The sequence below is a fragment of the Capricornis sumatraensis genome, chromosome 8 (assembly GCF_032405125.1).
Source record: "Capricornis sumatraensis isolate serow.1 chromosome 8, serow.2, whole genome shotgun sequence".
Classification (NCBI taxonomy): domain Eukaryota; kingdom Metazoa; phylum Chordata; class Mammalia; order Artiodactyla; family Bovidae; genus Capricornis; species Capricornis sumatraensis.
The window spans coordinates 38235431-38261032 of record NC_091076.1 but is presented as its reverse complement, the minus strand read 5'-3'; the positions used below and the strand labels follow the sequence as shown (position 1 = coordinate 38261032).

The window sequence follows — 25602 nt, the reverse complement described above, 5'->3', positions numbered from 1 at the left end:
GACAATGTACAGCCCTGACATACTCCTTTTCCTATTTGGAACCAGTCTGTTGTTCCATGTCCAGTTCTAACTGTTGCTTCCTGACCTGCATATAGATTTCTCAAGAGGCAGGTCAGGTGGTCTGGCATTCCCATCTCTTTCAGAATTTTCCACAGTTTATTGTGATCCACACAGTCAAAGGCTTTGGCATAGTCAGTAAAGCAGAAATAGATGTTTTTCTGGAACTCTCTTGCTTTTGCGATGATCCAAGGGATGTTGGCAATTTGATCTCTGGTTCCTCTGCCTTTTCTAAATCCAGCTTGAACATCTGGAAGTTCATGGTTCACGTATTGCTGAAGCTTGGCTTGGAGAATTTTGAGCATTACTTTACTAGCGTGTGAGATGAGTGCAGTTCTGTGGTAGTCTGAGCATTCTTTGGCATTGCCTTTCTTTGGGATTGGAATGAAAACTGACCTTTTCCAGTCCTGTGGGCACTGCTGAGTTTTCCAAATTTGCTGACATATTGAGTGCAGCACTTTCACAGCATCATCTTTCGGGATTTGAAACAGCTCAACTGGAATGCCATCACCTCCACTAGCTTTGTTCGTAGTGATGCTTTCTAAGGCCTACTTGAGTTCACATTCCAGGATGTCTGGCTCTAGGTGAGTGATCACACCATCGTGATTATCTTGCTCGTGAAGCTCTTTTTTGTATAGTTCTTCTGTGTATTCTTGTCACCTCTTCTTAATATCTTCTGCTTCTGTTAGGTCCATACCATTTCTGTCTTTTATTGAGCCCATCTTTGCATGAAATGTTCCCTTGGTATCTAATTTTCTTGAAGAGATCTCTAGTCTTTCCCATTCTGTTGTTTTCCTTTATTTCTTTGCATTGATCACTGAGGAAGGCTTTCTTTTCTCTCCTTGCTATTGTTCGGAATCCTGCATTCAGATGCTTATATATTTCCTTTTCTCCTTTGCTTTTCGCTTCTCTTCTTTTCACAGCTATTTTTAAGGCCTCCCCAGACAGCCATCTATGTACAGACAGATACTGTACATAGAAAACCCTAAAAATGCTATTGGAAAATTACTAGAGCTAATCAGTGAATTTAGCAAAGTTGCAGGATACAAAATCAGTACACAGAAATCACTTGCATTTCTATATACTAACAATGAAAAATCAGAAAGACAAATTAAGAAATCAATTCCATTCACCATTGCATCAAAAAAAATTAAATATCTAGGAATAAACTTACCTAAGGAGACAAAAGAACTGTACACAGAAAATTATAAGACACAAATGAAAGATATCAAAGATGACATAAACAGATGGAGAGATAGTCCATGTTCCTGGGTAGGAAGAATCAATATTATGAAAATGACTATACTTCCAAATACAATCTACAGATTCAATGTGATCCCTATCAAATTACCAATGGCATTTTTCACAGAACTAGAACAAAAAATTTCAAAATTCATATGGAAACACTGCTGCTGCTGCTGCTGCTACTGCTGCTAAGTCGCTTCAGTCGTGTCTGACTCTGTGCGACCCCATAGACGGCAGCCCACCAGGCTCCCCCGTCCCTGGGATTCTCCAGGCAAGAACACTGGAGTGGGTTGCCATTTCCTTCTCCAATGCATGAAAGTGAAAAGTGAAAGTGAAGTTATTTAGTTGTGTCCGACTCTTCACGACCCCATGGACTGCAGCCTACCAGGCTCCTCCTCCATGAGACCCCAAATAGCCAAAGCAGTCTTGAGAAAGAAGAATGGAGCTGGAGGAATCAACCTTTCTGACTTCAGATTATACTACAAAGCTATAGTCATCAAGACAGTATGGTACTGGCACAAAAATAGAAATATAGACCAATGGAACAAGACAGAAAGCCCAGAAATTAACCCATGCACCTATAGGTACCTTATTTTTGACAAAGCAAGCAAGAATATACATTGGGACAAAGAAAGCCTCTTCAATAAATGGTGCTGGGAAAACTGGACAGCTTCATGTAAAAGAATGAAATTAGAACACTTCCTAACACCATACACAAAGATAAACTGAAAATGGATTAAAGACCTAAATGTAAGACCGGAAACTATAAAACTCTTAGAGTTATAAACGCTTGGAAGTTTTTAGTGGCTCCACCATCAGTACTTTGTTGTTTGTTTCTGGAAACAGACGGGGTAGAACTTCCACCACCAATTCTCAACCCCCACCCCCACCCCCAACACCCCCCCCCAACACACACACACAGGAACTCACATACACTTTTCACCTTTAATCTGGCTTTGAATCTCAACAGTGACTTCAACAGGAAGTTGGTTTCTATGTCACGTATATATAAAGCATCACAATAAGCTATTCAGGGCTCTTGTGGCAGTCCATAGATTTTTCAGGAACCTGCAAACTCCTTCCAGCATACTGGTCTGCCATTTCTAGAGTTAGATCCTTGTCCTCAATGTCCAATGTGGCAGCTTGAGCACCAGCCATCACATCTGCATTGCTAAAACGAGGAAAGGCAGAAGAATATGATCTGTTCCTTTTAAGTAGATTTCCCAGAAGTACCATACGCCCCTACTGGTTACCTTTTGTGTGTTGGATCATAGTTTCATGGATTTGGCCAAATGCAAGGAAATAATGAGAAACGTTGTCTTTTAGCTATATTGCAATGTACTTGGCTAAAATTTGCACTTCTCTGTCAATTTGAGAGAGAGTGGTAGAAGGCCAAACCTGGCTTCAGTGATCAACTCTGGACTAACAACTTAAAATCTGTCTCTAGACTTGACTTGTTTTTAAGTGTAAATTCTCATTTCCAACCGCTGCTTGATTTCTCTACTAACTTACCATATCCAAAGCAAAAATCACTCACTGAATCTACTCATAGAAGAATAAATGGCTACTGTTGCCCTGGAGTCCACTCATACACTCAACAGGGTTGTGAGACTGTGAGATGAAGGCTGTCTGCATACAGAGTGACACCTAGCCTCCTCATTGGGCGTTTCAAATTCCTCTGTACACTGTCCTCTATCTACTTTTCCAGCCTCATTTCCCACCACACCCAAGCAAACTCAGTAACCGCCAGGGGTTCTGGACAGTGGATAATTCTCTATACCTAAACCATCCTTCTGTAACTTGATGCTTTTGTTTATTCTGTATCCTCAGCCTCTAATGTTCTTTATTTTCATATTTCTTTAGCCAAGTCATATGCATTCTTCAAGGCCAGCTGGAAACACCACCTTTTCCTTGTAGCCTTGTCTGGGCTTTGGAATTAATGTTAATCCTTCTTCAGTCTATTCAGTAGCATGTTGCTTGTCATACTGTTTTGTGCCTTTTACATTATACCTTGTCTTGTAATTATTTGTGCACCTAACTATTTCTCACACTAGACTAGAATCTCATTGAAGGAAGGGATCACAGAAACACACAGCATCTAGCACTGGTTTTTTTTTACATGCATTGGGTTGGTCTTTAAGCTCATTCAGGTTTTTCCATAAGACATAACAGAAATACTGGAACAAACTTCTTGACCAGCCCAGTAGTATGTGGTTAACTCATGTAAGTTGAACCAATGGATGTTAACATGAAAGTAGGTGCTACAATTAATCAGTCCTGCCCGGAGCTCAAAGGATGTGATCTTTCTCTCAGAGAGAAGATGCCCCCTCAGAGGCAAACACACAGTGGTCAGTCCCAACATGAAAGGCAGATCTGGGTTCAGTTCCTAGGTCTTCCACTTGCCTACCAGTTAACCATGGTCAAATTACTTAATATCCCTGAACCTTATTTTTTTTCAGTTTGTAAAATGGAGAGATTAATAACTAATTCACAATGCTCTTATTATTTAATGCTAGCACCTGCTCTAATGTCTAGGCAGTCGCAGGTGCTCAGTAACTGTGAGTTTCTCTCCTCGTTTCCTCTTCCTTTTGAACCCACACTAGCAGATAATAGATAGACTAAGGCATCATTACCTGGAAAAAAAGAACATATAATTGGTATTTTCATGTCATATGTCAGAAAAGACTGACTGAAGACAACAATGAAATTAAGACAATTTAAACCTGTAACAGTTCAGTTTTATCAAAACAACATTACTGGCTTAAAGCCACAAGAGTATCAAATGTATCAGATTTTGAAAACAACCAAAGGACTGGGGAAAGGGAGGGAAGGAGAGAGAGCAAGGGCAGGGAGTCATAAATCCCTGCGGGAGACCGGTCTCAGTAAGGGACTGCCTCTAGAGCCAGTTTAGAGAAGTCATCAACTTTGTGAGTCTACCGTGAAATTACAAAAGCCCATATCTCCGTGGATCATCAAATGAATTGCTTCTCTCAAATACATATTTCTTTGCCTACTTTATAAATTTCATATCCTTCCCCCACTCGATGTCAGTAACGCCATCTTCCCTAACTGATTAAATGGATTTGAAAACGGCCCCTTGTGGATATTCCTTCCTGCCAGAATGGATCTAAATCTGTCCTCAGCAATGAGCCTCTTTCTTGCCAAACAGTCTACCTTGATTAACTTCACAACAAGTTGGTTCCCTTAGGATGCTCACCCATCTGTAAAGCAGGAAATCTTGCTCCCTACTACCCCAAATTAGCCGTCTGTGTGGCATTTCTTCAAAACCCAATTCCTGCTTTCTTTTGGCAATTTTGATGAGTATCAGGCATTCATTTCGCCTAATTATTCCACTGCCAGTTGCTGTAATACCTAAATCTAAGTGATGAAATACCTGTAAGCCACTTTTATGGGCTTTGTTATCATTTCCAACCTTTGATTCGAGGCAAAAAGTACTCCAGCCAAATGTGTGGCCATGATGGACAGCCTAGAGATTGGTATTTCCTTGACACTTGTATCAGATACCCCTGCCAAAATCAGAGGTGATGGGAAGTTCCTAAAGACAGATGAAATTCCAGCCTTAAAAGTTATTGCCAAGAGCTTAGGTCACAAGACCTTTTCTTTTGCTCTGTGCCTCAACCCCTGGCATCATCAAGAACAGCTTGCGTTCTTACAAAGCATGAGATCCAAACCCTCCGTTATCATTCAGAGTTGGCAACGCGGGGTGTCCTCCACATATTGTACAGCTTCTACTGCTGCATTTAGTAAACTCCTTGACGGCTCAGGGGTAGAAAACCCATTTGTGATGCAGGACACACAGTGCCTGCAATGCACAAGACGCAGGTTCAGTCCCTGGGTTAGAAAGCTCCCCTGGCGAAGGAGATGGCAGCACACGCCAATATTCTTGCCTGGGAAAATCCCTGGAAGGCTACAGTCCACGGGGATGCAAGAGTCGGACACGACTTCTTGGCTAAACAACAAAACTGCTGCTGCTGCTAAGTCGCTTCAGTCGTGTCCAACTCCGTGCAGCCCTGTAGACGGCAGCCCACCAGGCTCCCCCGTCCCTGGGATTCTCCAGGCAAGAACACTGGAGTGGGTTGCCATTGCCTTCTCCAATGCATGAAAATGAAAAGTCAAAGTGAAGTCGCTTAGTCGTGTCCAACCCTCAGCGACCCCATGGACTGCAGCCTATCAGACTCCCCCGTCCATGAGATTTTCCAGCAACAAAACTAGACATATATTATGTAAAGGCAGAAATACCATCTTATTTTTTTACCTCAGCACTGAACACAGTAGTGAGGGAATTTAAGAATCACTTAAAACACTGTGGGACCCAGGTGAGAAGGAGAGCAGAGGGGATTTTTTTCCAAGGCAGTCCCCAGGCAGTGTTGCTGCTGCTGCTGCTGCTGCTGCTGCTGCTGCTGCTAAGTTGCTTCAGTGTCCGACTCTGCAACCCCATAGACAGCAGCCCACCAGGCTCTGCCATCCTTGGGATTCTCCAGGCAAGAGCACTGGAGTGGGTTGCCATTTCCTTCTCCAATGCATGAAAGTGAAAAGTGAAAGTGAAGTCGCTCAGTCGTGCCCGACTCTTAGCAACCCCATGGACTGCAGCCCACCAGGCTCCTCTGTCCATGGGATTTTCCAGTCAAGAGTACTGGAGTGGGGTGCCAGTGCCTTCTCCGCCAGGCAATGTTATGATCACTGAAAAATGGGACCATGGGATGGGAAAGGATAGTCATGGCTTCACATTACAGGCTGATGATTAGAGCGTGGATCTCACTGGCTCGAAGGGCCACTCGCCAGGGCTCAGTCTAGCAGCCTGCATTGTTCTCCCCTCTAGCTTCTCAGCCAGACGTCTTCCCTGGCATCATCCAAGCTTACCTTCCGCTGGGTGCCGGCTATGCTCGGAATAACTAGCATGGTCAAGTTCATCTCATGCTTTCCTGCCCAATTTATATACTTCAATCAGACGTGATTGGCCAACTAAAGGGTTTCCCTTTGGCTTCTTTATCAAGCACAGCCTTGGCTAACGTGAAAAATGGTGTCAAGCTGCAATTTCTCATTCCTTCCTCCTCTCGTTAGAAGGACTTTCTCCACCTGTCAGATTCCTCTCAGTCCACACACACGCTCCACTCAATGTGCTCCGCAGCTTTCTCTTGTTCTCTTAGAAAGTTTTGACATTCTAACAAGAAAATTTTTCTTCTTCAAAGGAACTGTCTTCTGCCTGTCAATATAAACAACCTCTGAGAACAGAAAAGGGTCCTCTCCTCACAATACACGTGATAAATATCTGTTGAAATGCATTCTGTAGTGTGATTTGTTCTCTCTCATTGAGAGAACTGGTCACAGTTCCATCCTGCAGAGTTCTCCAGGTAGAGTTTGAAACATCCTGGTGTATCTCTAGTTATTTCAGAGAGGCATTGCTCACCTGTCCCAAAATGGTCCAAGGAGAATTTTCATCAAGCATCCATTTTGAAAACAAATGAACCTCTATGGGAATTGGAGGTGGGTTTGGGGGTGTCCTAGCATCAATAAAAGAACAGAGAGATTTCGCTTCAGAGTGCTTGGGAATAATGTACTAGGTTGAAGATTTTTCACACTCTGATTTAAGGAATCCCAGGTTCTTCTTAGGGGCCTCTGGGCTGCTGTGCAGTTGAAGTAGAAGAGACACCAGAGTTCCGTTTTGCCTCCCTGTTTTCAGTCAGAGGTTTAATTATTAGGTTTCCAGAAGTCTTCTTTTAAAGGAAAGAAAAAAGTTTTTTATTCTGGTAATAAAACTTTGCACGTAGATTGCAGTGAGCGAGATGGACAGACAGACAGATTCTGGCCAAAGTAAACATCTGGAACCCCTGCCCACCCTGGCCAAGGCATCATCGTTGGATTACTCCCTCAGCCTGCTCCCAGGGTCTCAGCATTGACGCTTGCCCAGTGTGCTTCTGCCTGACTCACTTTCCACTTTACATCCAGAAAGATGTTTCCAGTGCCCATCTGATCAACTCACTATCCTTTTAAATTCTCTAATGGCCTCCCAATGCCTAGAAGAGGAGAAAGTGTGTTTCACAAGGTCCCTCTGGGTCCCAGCCTCTCCTTTGCTCTCTGGTCTCGTTTTGGGCCATCCAGGACATTGTCTTCCTTCAGGCTCCCTGCTGCTCTTTCTTCCTCGGGAGTGCCTGGATGCCTGTTCCCTCCGCCTACCTCTGCTCATCCTGCAGGTCTCAGGTTAGACAGTTCCTCCTGGAAGCCTGCTTAACCCATTCTCCCCAGAGTAGGCTGTTTCTCTCCACTGACTACTCTCATGGGTTATTTGCCCATCTGCTTTTTAAGATGTATCATACTGGTGATTATTTCTTTCACATCTGTCTTTCCTCAGTTTCATAGGAGCACCTTGTTTTACTTGTTCACCGCTAAAACCCCAGTACTTAGTATAATGCCTGGCACGTAATAGGTGTTTATTAACTGTGCTTGAAATGAATGCATGGCATCGCAATCTAAAAGTTGTGTGTGTTGACTGTTTTAGAGCAGTTCCACAGGACTCTCTGATTGCTTTACCAAATGGAATGAGAAAAGCTTTAGGAAAAGCAAGCCATCTCCCAACACTCTGGCCCACAGGAAACACCTCTCTCGCATAATTCCAATAGAAGCACAAGCCCCAGGCCTGTCACTTAGGAAGAGCCAGATAAGTGTTAAATAGATAAATTGATACTAAAAATGAAAAATGGTACTTCACCCCATAGAAGTTGAGTTGTAACATAGTTTTCTGTGCCAGTACATATTATTCTTGCCGTTTTCTGCATGAGACACCATATTGTAGTATGGTGTTTTACATATGTTACCTCATTTCAACCCAACAGCATCTAATAGGGAGTGTCTTTAGTCAGTTCAAGCTGCTGCAACAAAGAACCACAGACTTATCAACATCAGAGGAAAGGAGACTGGAAGTCTGAAATCAGGGCACCAGCACAGTTGAAGGCCCTCTTCCGGGTTTCAGTTTGCTAATTTGTCTTCGTATCCTTGTATGGTAAAGAAAGAAAGAAAAAGCAAAGTCTCTCATGACTTTTAAGGGTGCTAATCCACCCTCATGACCATATCTATTCTAATCACCCCACAAAGGACCCGCTTTGGAGGGTAAGTTTTCAACATACACGTTTTGTTGGGGACACAAACGTTCAGCCCATGGCAGGCAGAAATTAGTTTTCACCCAATAAGAAACAGAATTTAAGGACCCTGACTATAGATAGCCACAGAGCAAGTAGATGGTACAACTGAGAAGTCTCCCAGATCTGGCCAATACTTTCCATTATCCTGGTGCCTGGTGTGTAGTAGGTGTTCAATAGATGAATGAATGAATAACTTAACATGCAGTGCATGGAAAATGCTCTAGCATGGAGACTTCAGTGCTAAAGTTAAAAGCTTGTGCTGTTGAAATAAATTCTAACAATATTCACAGAACCTATAAATACTAAAAGTATAAACACTAATATTCTGTATATTGTTAGTTCCTTTTTCTTTCCCTAAATTCCTGCACTACTGGCCAAGGCTGGGACATTCCCTGTAGACGTTTCATTCAATGAAGCAGAACTGCTGAAAAGAGCTTCCTGAGCAAGTCAGGCTATGGCACAGTATTTGGCCTGTCAGCACTTTGTAGTCATTGAGCAGAGAGTACCACAGGGGTTTGCAAATGTGTACAGGAAGAATAGAGAAAGGCAGGGTGACCCTACCTGACCCATGATAAATAACAACACAATAGCGATAAATATGTGTATATATGTGCATATACTGATATGGAGGGCCTTTCATCCTTAATTCATCAGTTCTCACAACTGTCAGATGGTTCCTACCCCGTTTCAGTGAATCTCGCTGAATTCACTGTCACTGATTGTAAGACGCATGAGTGTGTCACAAAGAAAGCAAAGACGCTGTCCATTAAGTTATGGATACAAGGTGGCATTGATGGTAGGATACATCCTAACTTTTGAGATATGAGGATGAAAAAAGGGTACATCTTAAAATTAATAAAATACAGTATTTTAAATCCCATTTTACACATGAAGCAACCCAAAGAGGTGAAGTCACGCTCCCAGGATCACAGAATGTGGGTTTCAAGTTCGATGGAGTTCAATGTAGCCTCCTGTTGTGGACACCTCCTCCTCTGTGCTCTGTGGGAGAGACACAAAGACAAAAGAGACACTGTCCTAACCCTGAGGGGCTGAGCTGTCCAGCAGGGACATAGGCTTCTGGGCCAATCAACTAAGATGCCACCTGCTAAGTGCAAGAAGATGACTGGGTACGAGGTTGCAGCCTGGCACAGAGAGGGGAATGGATAGGCTCAGAGGGTTTCCAGGAAAGTCAGGAGTCTCAAAGACTAGATTGAAATTCGTTGAATGATTTTATGCTTATTTCTTTATATTCGGTTAATGCTTCAACTTTTTGAACAACGTTAAGAAAAATTCTTGGCTGAAAAATTCCATCTGCAGTGTGTGAGTTGTAGTAGAATGTATCCCAGAGAAGACGGGAGGCTCTTCCGTGGCCCAGCTCATGTGCTTGCTTCCCAGGAGAGATCCACAAGTGGAGAGGCTCAGGGAAGAAAGTAGAGCCTTCAGGACGTGAGATCACTGTTACCGCAGCGGGGTTCCTGTTAGGGACATGCCTGCTCAGCTGGGGGTGGGGGAGGGGTGCTGCCAAGTCTTGGCTGATAGATCTGGGGGAATCATTCCTTTGTTCATGAACTCCTTTCTGAACACATGCCGGGGGTTCCTGCTCGGACATCCTGTTGCACCTCACGGTAATTCTCAGGATATTGCCTATTATGCCCGATTTTGACTATGTTTAGGGCCTTTGCACAGGGTGTTTCTTCTCCTTAGAACACTTTCCTCAGAGCCCAGCATGACCAACTCCCTTGTCTTCATCAAGCCTCCCCTCAGATGTTTTTCTCAACGAGCCCTACCTTGAGCACCCTATTTATTTATTATTTTTAAAATTATTTTAATTGTAAAATAACTGCAATATTGTGAAGACTTTTGCTATACATCGACATGACTCGGCCACAGGTACACATGTGTCCCCCAATCCTGAACCCCTCTCCTTCCTCCCTGCCCACCGCCCCCCCCCCCCCCCCGGGTTGTTCCCGAGCACCAGCTTTGGGCGCCTGCTTCATGCATCAAGCTTGCACCGGTCATCTGCTTCACATGTGGCAATGTCCGCGTTTCAGTGCTGCTCTCTCAACCCAGCCCACCCTCGCCTTCTCCCAGAGAGTCCAAAGTCTGTTCTTGACATCTGTGTCTCCTTTGCTGCCCTACATGTAGGATCATTGGTATCGTCTTTCTAAATTCCATATATATGAGTAAATATACAGTATTTGTCTTTCTCTTTCTGATTTACTTCACTCCGTTCAATATGCTCTAGGTTCATCCACCTCGTTAGAACTGACTCAAGGGCATTCCTTTTTATATCTGAGTAATATTCCATTGTATATATGTACTACAACTTCCTTATCCATCTGTCTGCCAATGGTTGCTTGTATGTCCTAGCTATTGTAAATAGTGCTACAGCGAACATTGGGGTACACGTGTCTCTTTCAATTCTGGTTTCCTCGGTGTGTATGCCCAGCAGTGGGATTGCTGGGTCATAAGGCAGTTCTAGTTCCAGTTTTTTAAGGAATCTCCACTCTGTTCTCCATAGTGGCTGTACTAGTTTGCATTCCCACCAACAGTGTAAGAGGGTTCCCTTTTCTCCACACCCTCTCCAGCATTTATTGCTTGTAGACTTTTTGATGATGACCATTCTGCCTGGCGTGAGATGATACCTCATTGTGATTTTGGTTTGCATTTCTCTAATAATGAGTGATGTTGAGCATCTTTTCATGTGTTTGTTAGCCATCTGTAGAAATGTCTGTTTAGGTCTTTTTCCCACTTTTTGATTGGGTTGTTTGTTTTTCTGGTATTGAGCTGCGTGAGCTGCTTGTATATTTTGGAGACTAATTCTTTGTCATTTGTTTCAGATGCTATTATTTTCTCCAATTCTAAGGGCTCTGTTTTTCACCTTGTTTATAGTTTCCTTCATTGTGCATAGGCTTTTAAGTTTAATTAGGTCCCATTTGTTTATTTTTATTTCTATTACTCTGGGAGGTGAGTCATAGAGGATCTTGCTTTGATTTATATCAGGCAGTGTTCTGCCTATGTTTTCCTCTAAAAGTTTTATAGTGTCTGGTCTTACATTTAGGTCTTTAATCCATTTTGAGATATTTTTGTGTAAAGTGTTCTAGTTTCATTCTTTTACACGTAGCTGACCAGTTTTCCCAGCATCACTTGTTGAAGAGACTGTCTTTTCTCCATTTTTTAATTTTTGCTTCCTTTGTCAAAGATAAAATGAGCTCCCTATTTATAAATGCAGCCTTAACTACCACCACAATTCTTCCCCATCCCAAAATCCTGATACCTCTTACTTTGCTCTATTTTTAACTTATTCTGTCACTAATTAGCTACTCCTAACTTAATATACTCTTTGATTATTTATTTGGTTTATTGTTTTTTGCCCATCTTCTCTTACTAGAATATAAGCTCCATGAAGTCATGAGATTTTGTCTTGTTTTCATTCACCGATAGACCCCGAGTTCCTAGAATCATCGTTGGTACATGTTCAATAAATATTTGCTGAATGAATAAATGAGTAGCCGAATGAATATACCCCATACTCATGAAAAATGAAAGTGTTAGTTGCTCAGTTATGTCCAACTCTTTGCAATCCCATGAACTGTAGCCCACCAGGCTCCTCTGTCCATGGAATTCTCTAGGCAAGAATACTGGAGTGGGTTGCCATTCCCTTCTCCAGGGGATAGGCTGGAGTTCAATCCCTAGTCTCCCTCATTGCAAGCAGATTCTTTACTCTCTGAGCCACCAGGGAAGCCCACCCCTTACAGGTATCCTCAACCAAATATTAAGCTCCATGAGGACAGGAAGCAAGCCTCTTGTGTATTTCTGAGTCCTCAGCAAAAAACAATGATTGGCACAGAATAGGCACTGTGTAAATAATATTGCTTTTAATATTTAAATGACTGTTATCTCATCCATGTAAATTAAATCAATCTTGAACTCAGTGTTTTTCCCAAGGTGAGTAAGGAACCATCTTCTGTCATCTCTAACTGCCCTCTCTCAATAGGTGATAATTTATGGATATATATGAGATTTTGAGGTGAAGTTTTCCCTAACTCCAGATTTTCTCTTGCTTCAGTCTAGTCTGGTAGTTTCCACAGTTTTCTGAAGTTCATAAACAAAGAAACTCAGTATTGGTGGAGCTGAAGTCATTATCCAGGAGTCTGGTTTTGTGGTATGTTAATTTCATCACTGATCCAGATAAACTACCACTAAGGATTTGGGGTAGCTGTATGGACTATTCTTGGATGTCTTTCTCCCCTTTTTCATCTGCTCATGAGAGAAATGAACTTTCTCCAACACCCACTTCTAAGCCCAGCATCACATCAGCTGGTGTCACTTGTCAATCAGTAAATACTTAAAGTGTTTTTAGAAAGCAGAGATAGGGTTGCTTTACTTATACTCCAATGAACAACACTAGAAGAGGGGTGGAATTTACAGGGAAGAAGATTAGATTTTAAACTCAGTGAACAAACCTAGAGCTCTTAGTGAGTACTGAAAGTCTGACACATGTAATTCTCTTAAGGACTCTGTTGGATAAGGATTCTTGCCCTTTATTTTATACCTCTGGAGATGGAGGTACAGACATGAAAATCAAATGGCTGCTTAGCTGGCAGAGCCACTATTTGAACCTAGGACTATGTGAGGTCTCACTATCTTGACATATAAATTTAAATATTCTGTATATAAATTTAAATATTTAGATGATAATTGTGTATCAGCAATAAAGAAATTCCAAATCAGGATATTCTTTTTCTCTTCCATGGCAATCCACTCCAGTATTCTTGCCTGGAGGTCCCACAACCAGAAGAGCCTGGCAGGTTATAGCCCATAGGGTCGCACAGAGTTGGACACAACTGAAGTGACTTAGCACACATACACTGCAAGCTTACTAATTTGTGACACTAAGGCCCTAAAAAGTAGATACCAAAGTTTGCTCTGCGTTTTTAGGTCAGATCAGAAATAAAAGGCTACAGTTGGGGCTTTGTCAGCCTTTCTGAATATCTTGATTAATATATCTCGGTCTGACAAACCAAGGCCAGAACATAAAGAGCTCTTAGAACTGTCATAAAACGTGAACTATTCATCCTAGTCATGTTCTTCTTTCCCATATTTCATTTGCTGAGTAGCCAGCTGATGGCATTTGGGGGAAAAGACAGTGGTTTTAAGGTGATTAGTCTTTTCCGCCTCACCCAGCCCTGAAAACTGAAGGGCCGTTCGCTGTGGTCCGTCGAGCCTGCCTTTGTGCCGGTACAGATTTGCCTCTGCTTCCCCCCGATGGGGGGCCTGTCGGTCAGTGCTGCTGTGTAAACCAACCTGACAGACGATAGGACACCCTGGTAGAGAAGGCAGCCTGGAATGGGCCCTGTTCCTGGAGACTCTGATGATAAGTTGTCTGAAATGATCAACTTGCAGACCTCCAGACATGTGAAATCGGCTCATGCCACATCCCTTGGGGAACTGGGAGCACTGGAGACTCAGGAGAAACAGAGAGACAGAGAGTTGTTGCCCCCAGAAATGATGCTTCCTCCCTCATCATGATCAAAATGCCACTGCTGTGCAGAAGCCCAGACTGTGAGGACCTCTGGTTGGTGCCCAATTAGTTCCATCTTCCGTCATGACAGTGACTGCCTGGTGCCTTGGGTCCAGTCGAGATTGGCATTTTCCCAATAGCCCCCTCACATAAAAGGAAACACTGGCATGTTGAAGAGTCTCTTTAAAGAACATAAACCTGCCTTACTAGGTTATTAGTGATTAAGTGGTATAACCCATGCGATACCACAGTCCATGGCATAGAATGTATTTACCCTTCTGTAAAATGGGAACAGCGCTTGCATTTTAAGTGGCCTTTTTTTTTTTAAGCTTATATTTTGTACTGGGGTATAGCCAATTAACAATGATGTGATAGTTTCAGGTGAACAGGGGACTCAGCCATACATATGCATGTATCCATCCTCCCCCAAAACCCTCTCCTATCCAGGCTGCCACATAACATTGAGAAGAGTTTCCTGTGCTATAGAGTATGTCCTTGTTGGTTATCTATTTTAAATATTACAGTGTGTACATGACCGTTCCAAACTCTTAAGGGTTATCTTTTGAATCACAGATAATAAATACCCAGAACAGCACCTGACATGTTGTAGGTTTACTATGTGCCCAGCAGCCATTCAATAAACAGCAGCATCATGGTCAATGGCCTCTTAACAAGGGTTGGCAGAGGCTAGCTTGTTCCTATCCACTAGACCAATTTTGGTGGTGGTTCTCACCACCGTTTTTACTGGGGGAAGTTTAGTATTGAGATGGATGGGAGAATAAGTGCCCTTGACAGAGCTAAGTTTGGGCATGATGACTCATCCACAGGGGTGGTGTATGGCTCCTCAAGGAGATGTGAGAAGTCATCGGTACAGAGCTGCATGTAACCCTCCACCCGCGATGGATATGCTCTGACTTGAGAGACAGGAATGGTGCACATATGTTTGTCATTTCCTACAAAAGCCAGGAAGGCCCATGCTGGGTGTCACTCAGGCCTTCCTTACCTGTTATTTCCAACTGCCCAGGCCTTTACAGGAAAGCAAGTGAACTATTGAATTTTAAGAATTACCTATGCAAGCAACTCCTGCAGCTCAATTCCAGAAAAATAAATGACCCAATCAAAAAATGGGCCAAATAACTAAATAGACATTTCTCCAAAGAAGACATACAGATGGCTAACAAACACATGAAAAATGCTCAGCATCACTCATTATCAAAAATGCAAATCAAACCCACAATGAGGTACCATTTCACACCAATCAGAATGGCTGCTATCCAAAAGTCTACAAGCAATATATGCTGGAGAGGGTGTGGAGAAAAGGGAACCCTCTTACACTGTTGGTGGGAATGCAAACTAGTACAGCCACTATGGAGAACAGAGTGGAAATTCCTTAAAAAACTGGAACTAGAACTGCCTTATGACCCAGCAATCCCACTGCTGGGCATACACACCGAGGAAACCAGAATTGAAAGAGACACATGTACCCCAATGTTCATCGCAGCACTGTTTATAATAGCTGGGACGTGGAAGCAACCTAGATGTCCAACAGCAGATGAATGGATAAGAAAGCTGTGATACATATACACAATGGAGTATTACTCAGCCATTAAAAAGAATACATTTGAATCAGTTCTAATGAGGTGGATGAAACTGGAGCCTACTATACAGAGTGAAGTAAGCCAGAAAGAAAAACACCAATACAGTATACTAACGCATATATGTGGAATTTAGGAAGATGGTAATGATAACCCTGTATGTGAGACAGCAAAAGAGATTCAGATGTTTAGAACAGTCTTTTGGACTCTGTGGGAGAGGGAGAGGGTGGGATGATTTGGGAGAATGGCATTGAAACATATATAATATCATATAAGAAATGAATCACCAGTCCAGGTTTGATGCAGGATACAGGATGCTTGGGGCTGGTGCACTGGGATGACCCAGAGGGATGGTACAGGGAGGGAGGAGGGAGTGGGGTTCAGGATGAGGAACACGTGTACACCCGTGGCAGATTCATGTTGATGTATGGCAAAACCAATACAATATTGTAAAGTAATTAGCCTCCAATTAAAATAAATAAATTTATTAAAAAAATAAAAAATGTATTAAGATTTGAAAAAAAAATAAAAACTTCTGAAAAAAAAAAGAATTACCTATGGCAGGCATAGGTGAAAGACTGAATGACAGAAAATAACTTTTCTTGATCATCTCTTATGGGGTAGATTCTGGGGCTAGGAAGAATGTGAACCTTCCCCATCCCCATGCTCATGCAAAATAGAATTTGCAAATGTTAAAAAGCACAAAGAAGAATGAGATCAGAGTATGCGAGAAGGACACTTAACTCTCAGGGAAGGAGCTTGGGGGTTGATGAGGAAGATGCCCCAGAGTGACCTGCAATGAGACACATAAACATCAGCCACGTGTCAATTTACCTTATTTCCCCAAAGCATCTTAAAGAACAAAGGCATAGGGCATAACAGCTGAAACCCACCTTGATAGCTCATGTACCCCTGGACATGTTGCTTAATTTATCGAAGTTTGTTTCCTCATCTGCAGCACAAGGCTAAAACACACATTGCAGGGCAGCGTGAGAACTGAGTGTGTGCTCAGTAAACTACATGCGCCTGTCTCCTGATGTCTAGTCCACAGTGTCAGCGTCAAGGCGATCATCCATTGATCATGAAATCTTTGGGGATGAGATCTGAGTACTGCATTCCTGATCAGGAGCTCCAAGCTGAATTCTGCAGTCAGAGCACAGGCTTTTGATTCAGACACATCTGTCTTGTTTAAACCCTGATTCTGCCACTTACTAGCTTTTTTTCATTTCAGCTCTTTGACTCTCATTTCTTTCATGAGATCCAAAACGCTTACATGGCAGGATTGTTAACAGAAATAATAATGAAGGGGATTCATTCTGTGCAGGTCTTGGGAACTTTACAGGCACCATGCCATAGCAGTATCTCCATAATGGTCTTGTGAGTTCGTGCCATCATTTATCTGCATTTGATCAATGAGAGAATGGTCATCTCTGGTTAAGAGGTCATCTAAGAGGTTAAGCCACAGAGCTAAAATTCACAACTAGCAATGACAGAGTTGGGACTTTAACACCCAGACCTTTCCTTTCTCCAAAGCTTGGTGTGTAACTGGTATGCTGGCTCAAACCTAGCAAATTGAGGGAGACAATGAATAGAATGTCTTTAGCACATTGTGGTGGAGAAGGCAATGTCAACCCACTCCAGTACTCTTGCCTAGAAAATCCCATGGACAGAGGAGCCTGGTAGGCTGCAGTCCATGGGGTCGCAAAGAGTCGGACACAACTAAGCGACTTCACTTTCACTTTTCACTTTCATGCATTGGAGAAGGAAATGGCAACCCATTCCAGTGTTCTTGCCTGGAGAATCCTAGGGATGGCAGAGACTGGTGGGCTGCCATCTGTGGGGTCGCACAGAGTCGGACATAACTGAAGCGACTTAGCAACAGCAGCACGTTGTGGGACACTTAAGCACAATTTCGGTCTGGTACCTAGGTCTCCACAGCCAAGTTGGCTAGCCATGAGGACAAGCATCTGCTTCACCCCTCCCTGCCTACACTTCCCCGATGGGCAAGGGGCCGCCACATGTTGAAATGCAGGAGGGGCGGGAGGGATGGGAGAGCCGTTGCATTATTCATGTCTAATTCCACTTGTCTAATGGACTTGTTAAAAGCACCCTGGGTGGAAAGTGTGCGTCTTAATGGCATTTTATAAAAGTTGCTGTGATGAATTAGCACATAAAGCAAATTAAAAGCAGCTTATCGCTTTTTAAAATAGGTGACGGGCCACTGTAGCCTCTTCCTCAGATGTGATGATCCATTCATATCCAAAGGAGCCAGGAGCTGCTGAAATGTGTCAGCTGCTTGTTTTTAGGGACCTGGCGAGTCTGAATCAGTGGGATCCTAGAGAGGCAGTTTGTCCAAGATAATAGAACTCATGGAGAGAGTGTGTTGCTGATCCCAAGGGTGGGAAATCCCCCCTCAGGAATACTTGGGGGAACTTCCCTGGTGGTCCAGTGGCTAAGATTCCATGCTGCCAATGCAGGTCCAGGTTCAATCCCTGGTCAGGGAACTAGATCCCACATGCTGCAAGTAAGAGTTTCCATGCTGCAACCAAAGATCCCGCATGTTGCAACTAAGACCCAGCGCAGCCAAGTAAGTAAATGTTTTCTCGGAAAGACGACTTGGGACGAGAATGGAACTCGGTAGAACGAGTGGGTCGGCTGCTGAGGACCTCTGGGATTTGTTTCTGCTGCCCTCCCCTTACAGACCAGGACACTGAGACTTGAAAGAAGTGGAGCTTTCAAAGCGAAACTGTTAGTTGCTCAGTTGCATTGGACTCTGCGATCCCATGGACTGTAGCCCACCAGGCTCCTCTGTCCATGGAATTCTTCAGGCAAGAATACTGGAGTGGGTTGCCATGCCCTTCTCCAGGGGATCTTCCCAACCTGGGGCTCAAATCCAGGTCTCCTGCTTTGCAGGCCAGACTCTACCAGTCTGAGTCACCAGGGGCTTTCAAAGATCATCCAAAATATTTCCGTAGATCTTTCTGAAGGTCTGCCTTGTACCCAGCACTATACTAGGTCTTGAGGATACAGAGGAGTTTTAGATATCTTTGTACACAGTCCATAAGACAGCTTCTAAGTGGCACAGTTGGGACTCAGAAACTGGAATTCAAATCCCAATGCGTTTTTCAGAATAATTATCATAGTAGTATTAGCTAGCATTTACTGAGCACTTGCTACTGCCAGGCTGTGTTACAATACTTCACATGTATTATTTCATTTAATCCTCACCACAGCTCTTCAAGGTGGCTCGTGTTATTACTATGCCATTTTATAATTAAGAAAGCTTGAAACCCAGAGACGTTAAGTACCTTGTTTAAGATCAAAGTTCAAAAGTTGCAAACCCAAGTAGTCTAACCCTAGAGCCTGCCTTCTTGGCCACCAGCTGCCAGCTTTCCTGATGGCTTTTCTACCTCCAATCCTCACACTTTACATCCAGAAGAGACTGGAGCCAAACTAGAGGTTTGGGGACCTTTAGATAAGGAATACAAGGGACAGGAGCTGAGCCATAAGGGAACTTCAGGGATCTGGGGGAGAAGAGGTGGTCAGCTCTGCAGGGAAGATTAGAATTTCCTGGCACAGCCAAGTCGTGGGCACTGTAATAAAATAACCAGGGATGTGCATTTTGGAGTCAGGCCTTATTCTAGGTTCAGTTTCTACCATGCATTTACTTGTGACCTGGGACAGGTTTCTGAACTTCCTGAACCTCCTCTCCCATCTATTAAACAGAGATACTAATATTTACCATTCAGGTTGTTATGATGTCAAATGTAGAACAATGAACACAAAGGGCCAGGCCCCCTAACATGGGCATGAATAGTGCTTGTCATCATGGTTCTCATTCTTGCCCCCTTGTCACCACCTTCACCACCTCCCAGACTGGGGTGGGGTCAGAGGGCAAGGTGGAGACCACTGAACTAGGACTTAGGACCAAGAGACCAACACTCCAGCCCCAGGTTGCTGCCTCTAAGCCACGTATCCTGTGTTAGTTGGAGGGGGCCTCCCTGGTATGCCCCTCACCTGTAAAAAGGGGATACTAAGTACTGTATCCGTTGTACTTTCTTTCTGGGAATGGAGTGAGGCACAAATGAGAAAGTGTATGTGAATATGGTTTCCGATCTATGGAGTGAGTGTTGGTGGTCCTGAAGACAACTCCCAACTGGGAGGGCTTGTCAGACTCTCATCTTCATGGCGATGACTTATTGCCGAAAGTGTATACAAACTCAACTCAGCAAAAGGAAAAGAGCATGAGAGAAAATCCAGAGAGAACGAGGTGCCAGCTTCCAGGAGTCCTCTCCCAGTGAAGTCAGGAAGGACAGGCTTAATTCCTCCAGCGATTGATTGTGGCAACAGGTGTAGAACGTTGTCTACCAGGGACACTCCTAACAGACTCGGTGTCCAGGGATCGTATTTGGGGCTGCTCACACAGGCGCCCTCTCTGCCTGGCACCTGCCACAATTCCAGGCTCCCAGAGGAAAGGCAAGGGTTCACCTTAAATGATCCTGTTTATTATAAGCAGTTTAGGCACAGTAAGCCATTCTTAATAGGAAATGGAAAGAAGCCTCCCAAAAGCTGAGTTCCCAAATGTCAGCCAAGGACCGTCCTTGTAAGCAGGCCTTTTTGGGGATGCAGTCTCGGGACTGGTATGCCAGTCTGTTTTTGCACAGAGTAGAACCCATAGAAAGGATGTTTGTAAGTATACACTCAAGAGGGGAAAGGAGGTGTATAACAACAGCAACAACGGTTCATACTTAATGAACCATGAAGTATGGTTCATTAATGACTGTCACTTGGTGACTGTCACTGTGTGTGGGCACTTTTGTGTATGCTTTACATGCATCACCTTAGGCAGCGTTTCATCCATAGGACAATCCCGTGATAGAGGCGCTGTTATCTCCATTGCTGGCATCACTGTGTTATATACGGGGGAACTGAGTCCTCAGAGGGACTTGGGAGTGTGCCTGGGCTACCAGCTATATGGCTAGTAAGAGAGAAGTACCAGGACCAGAACACAGCCCTAACAGTGTGGCCCCTGAGTCTGTTTTCTTAGCCACTATTAGACTGTATTCTGCCGGATGCATCCAATATGTTATTTCATTAAAGCTCATAGCAGCTCCATGTGAATATAGTCATTGGACTAATTTTGCGTTTAAAAAGCTGTGGTTCTGGAATGTTAACTTGCGTCTCATCAGCCAGCCAGAGAAGTGACAGAGTCAGGAGTGGGTCTCTGCCTCCTCTCAGCCCCCTTTTCCTGGCGAGGGTTTTATGAAGTCTTTGGTAAGGAAGGTGCAGATGGTTAAGGTGGAAATGAGTCATTCTAGGAGCTGAGACACCCCCCGTCACCATATTCCACCACTGGGGTACGGAGTTAATGGAAGAAGGGGCTGTGTTGCAAGTAATTCAGCTTTTCCTGCAGTATTTGAGGGCTGATGCCTTCAACTCAATTGGGTTGCCACTACAGTAGATGTGACGTTTCTTTCATGAGATGGGGGAAAAGAAAGAAAAAGAATCACACGCAGTCCTCAGTGATTTTAGACAAATCTGTCCACCAGGTCTAGCTAGCTTTGCTTGCTTAGAGGCTACACTCTAAGAAAATTGTTAGAATAGAATCAAAGGGGAAATAAACAGGAACGTGGCAACGTCTGCTTCTCCGGGGAAATCGCAGGTGGTGTGTGTGTGGCGATGGTTGGTGGGAGATACAGGAAGAGGTGGACAGGGTAGGACTTGAGACAAACTGTCAGCTGCTCGGGGGCAAGAGCTAAGGTCTTGGTCATCATTTAATTCTGCTTCCAACTCCTTTACCCCACCAGTCGTGCATATTGCAGTGTTAGGCTTAGCAAAGTCTCAGTGAAGACTCTTTAGTGGGGAAAACATGATACATAGAGCAAGAATTACAATTCAGAGTGATAAATGCAATGACGAGGTAGGCTTGGTATTCTGTGGAAGCAGTTTGATCCATCTGAGAAGATTTGTCCATCACACAAAATGCTGCATTCAGAAAGATGCCCTTCATTCTCTTCATTATTTCCTTCTTTATAGTGATTTATAAAATTCGATTGTAATGAGAGAGGAAAAAGTCTCAGTAAGGTCCTAACCTGCCTTTACCATCTTCCATTGTCACCTCGTTGCCTGTGATGATCTCCAAGAAGCAGTATCCCAGGGTTTTTTTAATATTTTTTTTTTTATTGTGGCAAAGTCACATATTATAAAACATATTATTTTAGCCATATTTAACTGTACAGTTCAGAGGCACTAAGTGCATTCAGATTGTTGTGCAGTTCTTACCACCATCCATCTCCTGAATTTTTCACCTTTCTGAAATGAAAACTCTTTTCCCGTTAGACACTAACTCCCCATTCCCCCTCCTCTCTCTCCTCTCCCTGGAGTCTGGCATCTACCAGTGAGCAGAACCCCAGGTTAAGGGCCCTAATGGGCTGCCCTTGCAACCTCCAGGAGAAGTAAGAAGTAACCTTGATTTGTGACCAAAGCAGTGGGATCATTGACTGGGATTCCAGGGGTTAGTCCTGGGAGGGGGTACCCAGCGGCCAGTGGGTTCTCAGGACAAGAGTGAATAATCGAAATGATGAATCCAAGATCTGAGCTGCCAGAGATTCCTAACACTGTTCTCTTATGTCATTTCTTCCAGAGCCATGTTTGACTATGACAAAAGCAAGGACAGTGGGCTGCCAAGTCAAGGACTTAGTTTTAAATACGGAGATATTCTCCACGTTATCAACGCCTCTGATGACGAGTGGTGGCAAGCCAGGAGGGTCACGCTGGAGGGCGACAGTGAAGAGATGGGGGTCATCCCCAGCAAGCGGAGGTAAGGAGGCCCTGCCGATCCTGAGGATTTGCTGTTCACCTCCCCGGGGGTGTGAAGGGGAGGGGAGATGCAGACGTGGCAGTCCACTCCCAGGATGTGTTTGCGTGGGTTAGTCAGTCTGCACAGAAATTGTCAGCGGGGTCGGGAACACAGATTAAATATTCTCGCTCTTCTCATGTTAGGTTTTTACCCAAACTGGTAACCATGATATGGCATAAAGCAAGAAAGAGGATCTGCTTATTCTGCCTTCCTAAAACTTGCCGGCTTTCATATGGTCAGGGGTATGCTTATCAGCCTGTATGCTGACTTACAGACTTGGAGGGGTTACTTCAGAGGTTCATCATTTACTGGGTTACTTTATAGAAAGTTCAGGTTAAAGACAAGTAAAATAGAACATTTTCAAAGCTAAGGTTCTGGCTTTGTATTCTGTCCAAACATTGATGGGAAAAGACTTTAAAAAACTCCAAACCAGAATCAGATACTTGAGGATAAACAACAAGGTCCTGTCTAGTACAGAGAACTATTTTCACTAACCTATGATAAACCATTGTGGAAAAGAATATTTAAAAAGAATGTATATGTGTGTATAACTGAACCACTTCACTGTGCAGCAGAAATTAACACAATATTGTAAATCAACTATACTTCAATTTAAAAAAGTTAAAAGCTAGTTTCATTGGAGGAAAAAAAAACAAAATACTTGAGCTGTGAGCTGCTAAACATCTGGCGAGTTCCAAAGAGTGGGTTTACAGAGGTTTATTTACAGCTTTAGTTACTCCTGGTCACCACCCCAACCAGCTTCCACTCAGATATTTAGTTCTGTATATATTTCCTAAGTCAAGACTGTTATGTTCTAGTATATGAATGGCTGAGTCCCTCCGCTGTTCACCTGAAACTCTCACAGTTGTTCATCGGCTATGAAGTGAAGCGTTAGGGCTCAGTCATGTCTGACTCTTTGCAACCCCATGGACTGTCGCTCTCCAGGCTCCTCTGTCCATGGGATCCTCCAGGCAAGAATACCGGGATGGGTTGCCATTTCCCTATCCAGGGGAGCTTCCTGACCCAGGGATCGAACCCATGCCTCCGGCATGCAGAAGCCACCAGGGAAGCCCTGTTAATTGGCTATACCCCAATATACAGCTAAAAGTTCAAAAGAAAAGAAAATGAAGATTATGTTCTTTCCCTTCTAAGCATTTCCTCAACTCTGCTCTTGAAAGGCAGCAATAAACTTCAGAACAACTGCGGCCTTCATCTGTTCCCAGCAGCTTCTGTCCATCACCACTAAAAAGGAACTCTTCTTCCCATGAGTATCCTCTTGGCACCAAGATACTGTCTGAGAAACAAATGATCTGCTCCCTAAAGATGAGATGGTATGAAGTCAAAGTCAGGGATAATGTTTATTCAAAACAGTCGGTAACTTTTCCCAAGCCACAAAGGGCCGCCTCCTCGAATCCAAACATCCCAAATACCTTTGTAGAAAATCCTCCTGAAACTGAGTATTCAAATGCTGCTGTACACAAAGTGACCCAGTGACTGAGGTAGCTCCAACCACAGTGGGAAGATGGAAATTCTCCCCAAGAATAACTGTGGGCCATTTGAACCTCAGAGAAGACTGGTCCCTCGTCTTTTCCTGCTAGTGGCCACACAACCCAGGGTGAATGTGAGGAGAGCGGGGCAACGTGACTGTCTCTGTCCCCACCCTCTAAGCTTGGGCCTGTGGATCTCCCACCAGCAGACAGTTCTCTAAACTGGAAGTACAAGTGAAAATGTTAGTCCCTCAGTCACATCTGACTCTTTGCAACACCGTGGACCGTAGGCTTCTCTGTTCATGGAATTCTCCAGGCAAGAATACTGGAGTGGTCTGCCATTTCCTACTCCAGGGGATGTTCTCAACCTGGGAATTGAACCCAAGTATCTTGCATTGCAGGCAGATTCTTTACCATCCAAGCCTCTGGGCTCCTGCATAATTACCTGACGTTGTTTTGAGAGGACATTCTGAGTTTGTAGTTTTTTGTGTTTTCTGAATTTGAAGCAGTAACTCCCAAGAGTAGTATATATTCTGTTTTTCCACTTCCATTTATTTTTGAAAAATAAGGCAGCAAGCGTTTTGATTTGCTTTGATGTGATTAATCAGAGCTGTCTGCAGGGCTGTTCTGTAGAAGAAGGAGCCATCTTGTTGAATATGGGTAGAAATGGGGTGGAGAAGGAAACCTGTCTGGAAAGAGATTTCAAGTAATTTTAAGGAAATCCTTTTAGTAGTTAGAGCTGCCTAGAGATGGTATAGGAGAAGGCAATGGCACCCCACTCCAGTACTCTTGCCTGGAAAATCCCATGGGCGGAGGATCCTGGTAGGCTGCAGTCCATGGGGTCGTGAAGAGTTGGACATGACTGAGCAACTTCACTTTTCACCTTCATGCATTGGAGAAGGAAATGGCAACCCACTCCATTGTTCTTGCCTGGAGAATCCCAGGGACAGGGAGCCTGGTGGGCTGCCGTCTACAGGGTCGCACAGAGTCGGACACGACTGAAGCGACTTAGCAGCAGCAGCAGCAGCAACAGAGATGGTATGGGTTACCTGGGAAGACAGTGAATGAGAATAACGGCTTTGACACCAAGGGAACATTATGGAAATTTAAGATACGCCCACTCTCTCCCTCACACACGCTGACACACAGAGTGACTCTGATTCAGCCCATCTGGAGATCTGTATTTGTGCGTATGTCCCTCTAGATAATTCTGATAATAGAAGATTCAAGGGCACTAAGTATAATTAAAGGGAAGCAAGCTTTGAGTGGTACAGCTGAGCTACATAATTTTCTGTCACTTTCCAACCCTGAGATTCTGTGATTCTAACCAGTCTTGTCAATAATCCTTCATTTGTTCAACTGCACATCACTGTCCCCCAAGGAACATTCTCAGTGTTAGTCCTCCTGGGTAATTTTCTGCCTGCTGGAGGTCATTCTTGAATTGGCTCTCTCTCAAATATTTTAGGAGAAGGAAATGGCAACGCACTCCAGTATTCTTGCCTAGAGAATCCCGTGGACAGGAGAGCCTGGTGGGCTGCCATCTATGGGGTCGCACAGAGTCAGGCACGACTGAAGCGGCTAAGCAGCAGCAGCAGCAAATATTTTAGGAGAAAACCATCCTAACCACCATGCTGGCCTGGAGAAGTGTGCCTCGTGACTCTAGTGTTGACATTTGCAT

General features: G+C 43.9%; 1 protein-coding gene across 11 annotated transcripts in view; it reads left to right on the top strand.

Annotated features, from left to right (window-relative positions):
- DLG2 (discs large MAGUK scaffold protein 2) overlaps window positions 1-25602 on the top strand; it is a 1427929-nt gene that overhangs the window by 1329625 nt on the left and 72702 nt on the right. For all 11 annotated transcript variants that reach the window (XM_068976931.1, XM_068976935.1, XM_068976933.1 and 8 more), the window contains one exon: window positions 22222-22398. In XM_068976931.1, the coding sequence (XP_068833032.1) occupies window positions 22222-22398 (177 nt within the window). The remainder of the gene's footprint in view (window positions 1-22221; window positions 22399-25602) is intronic.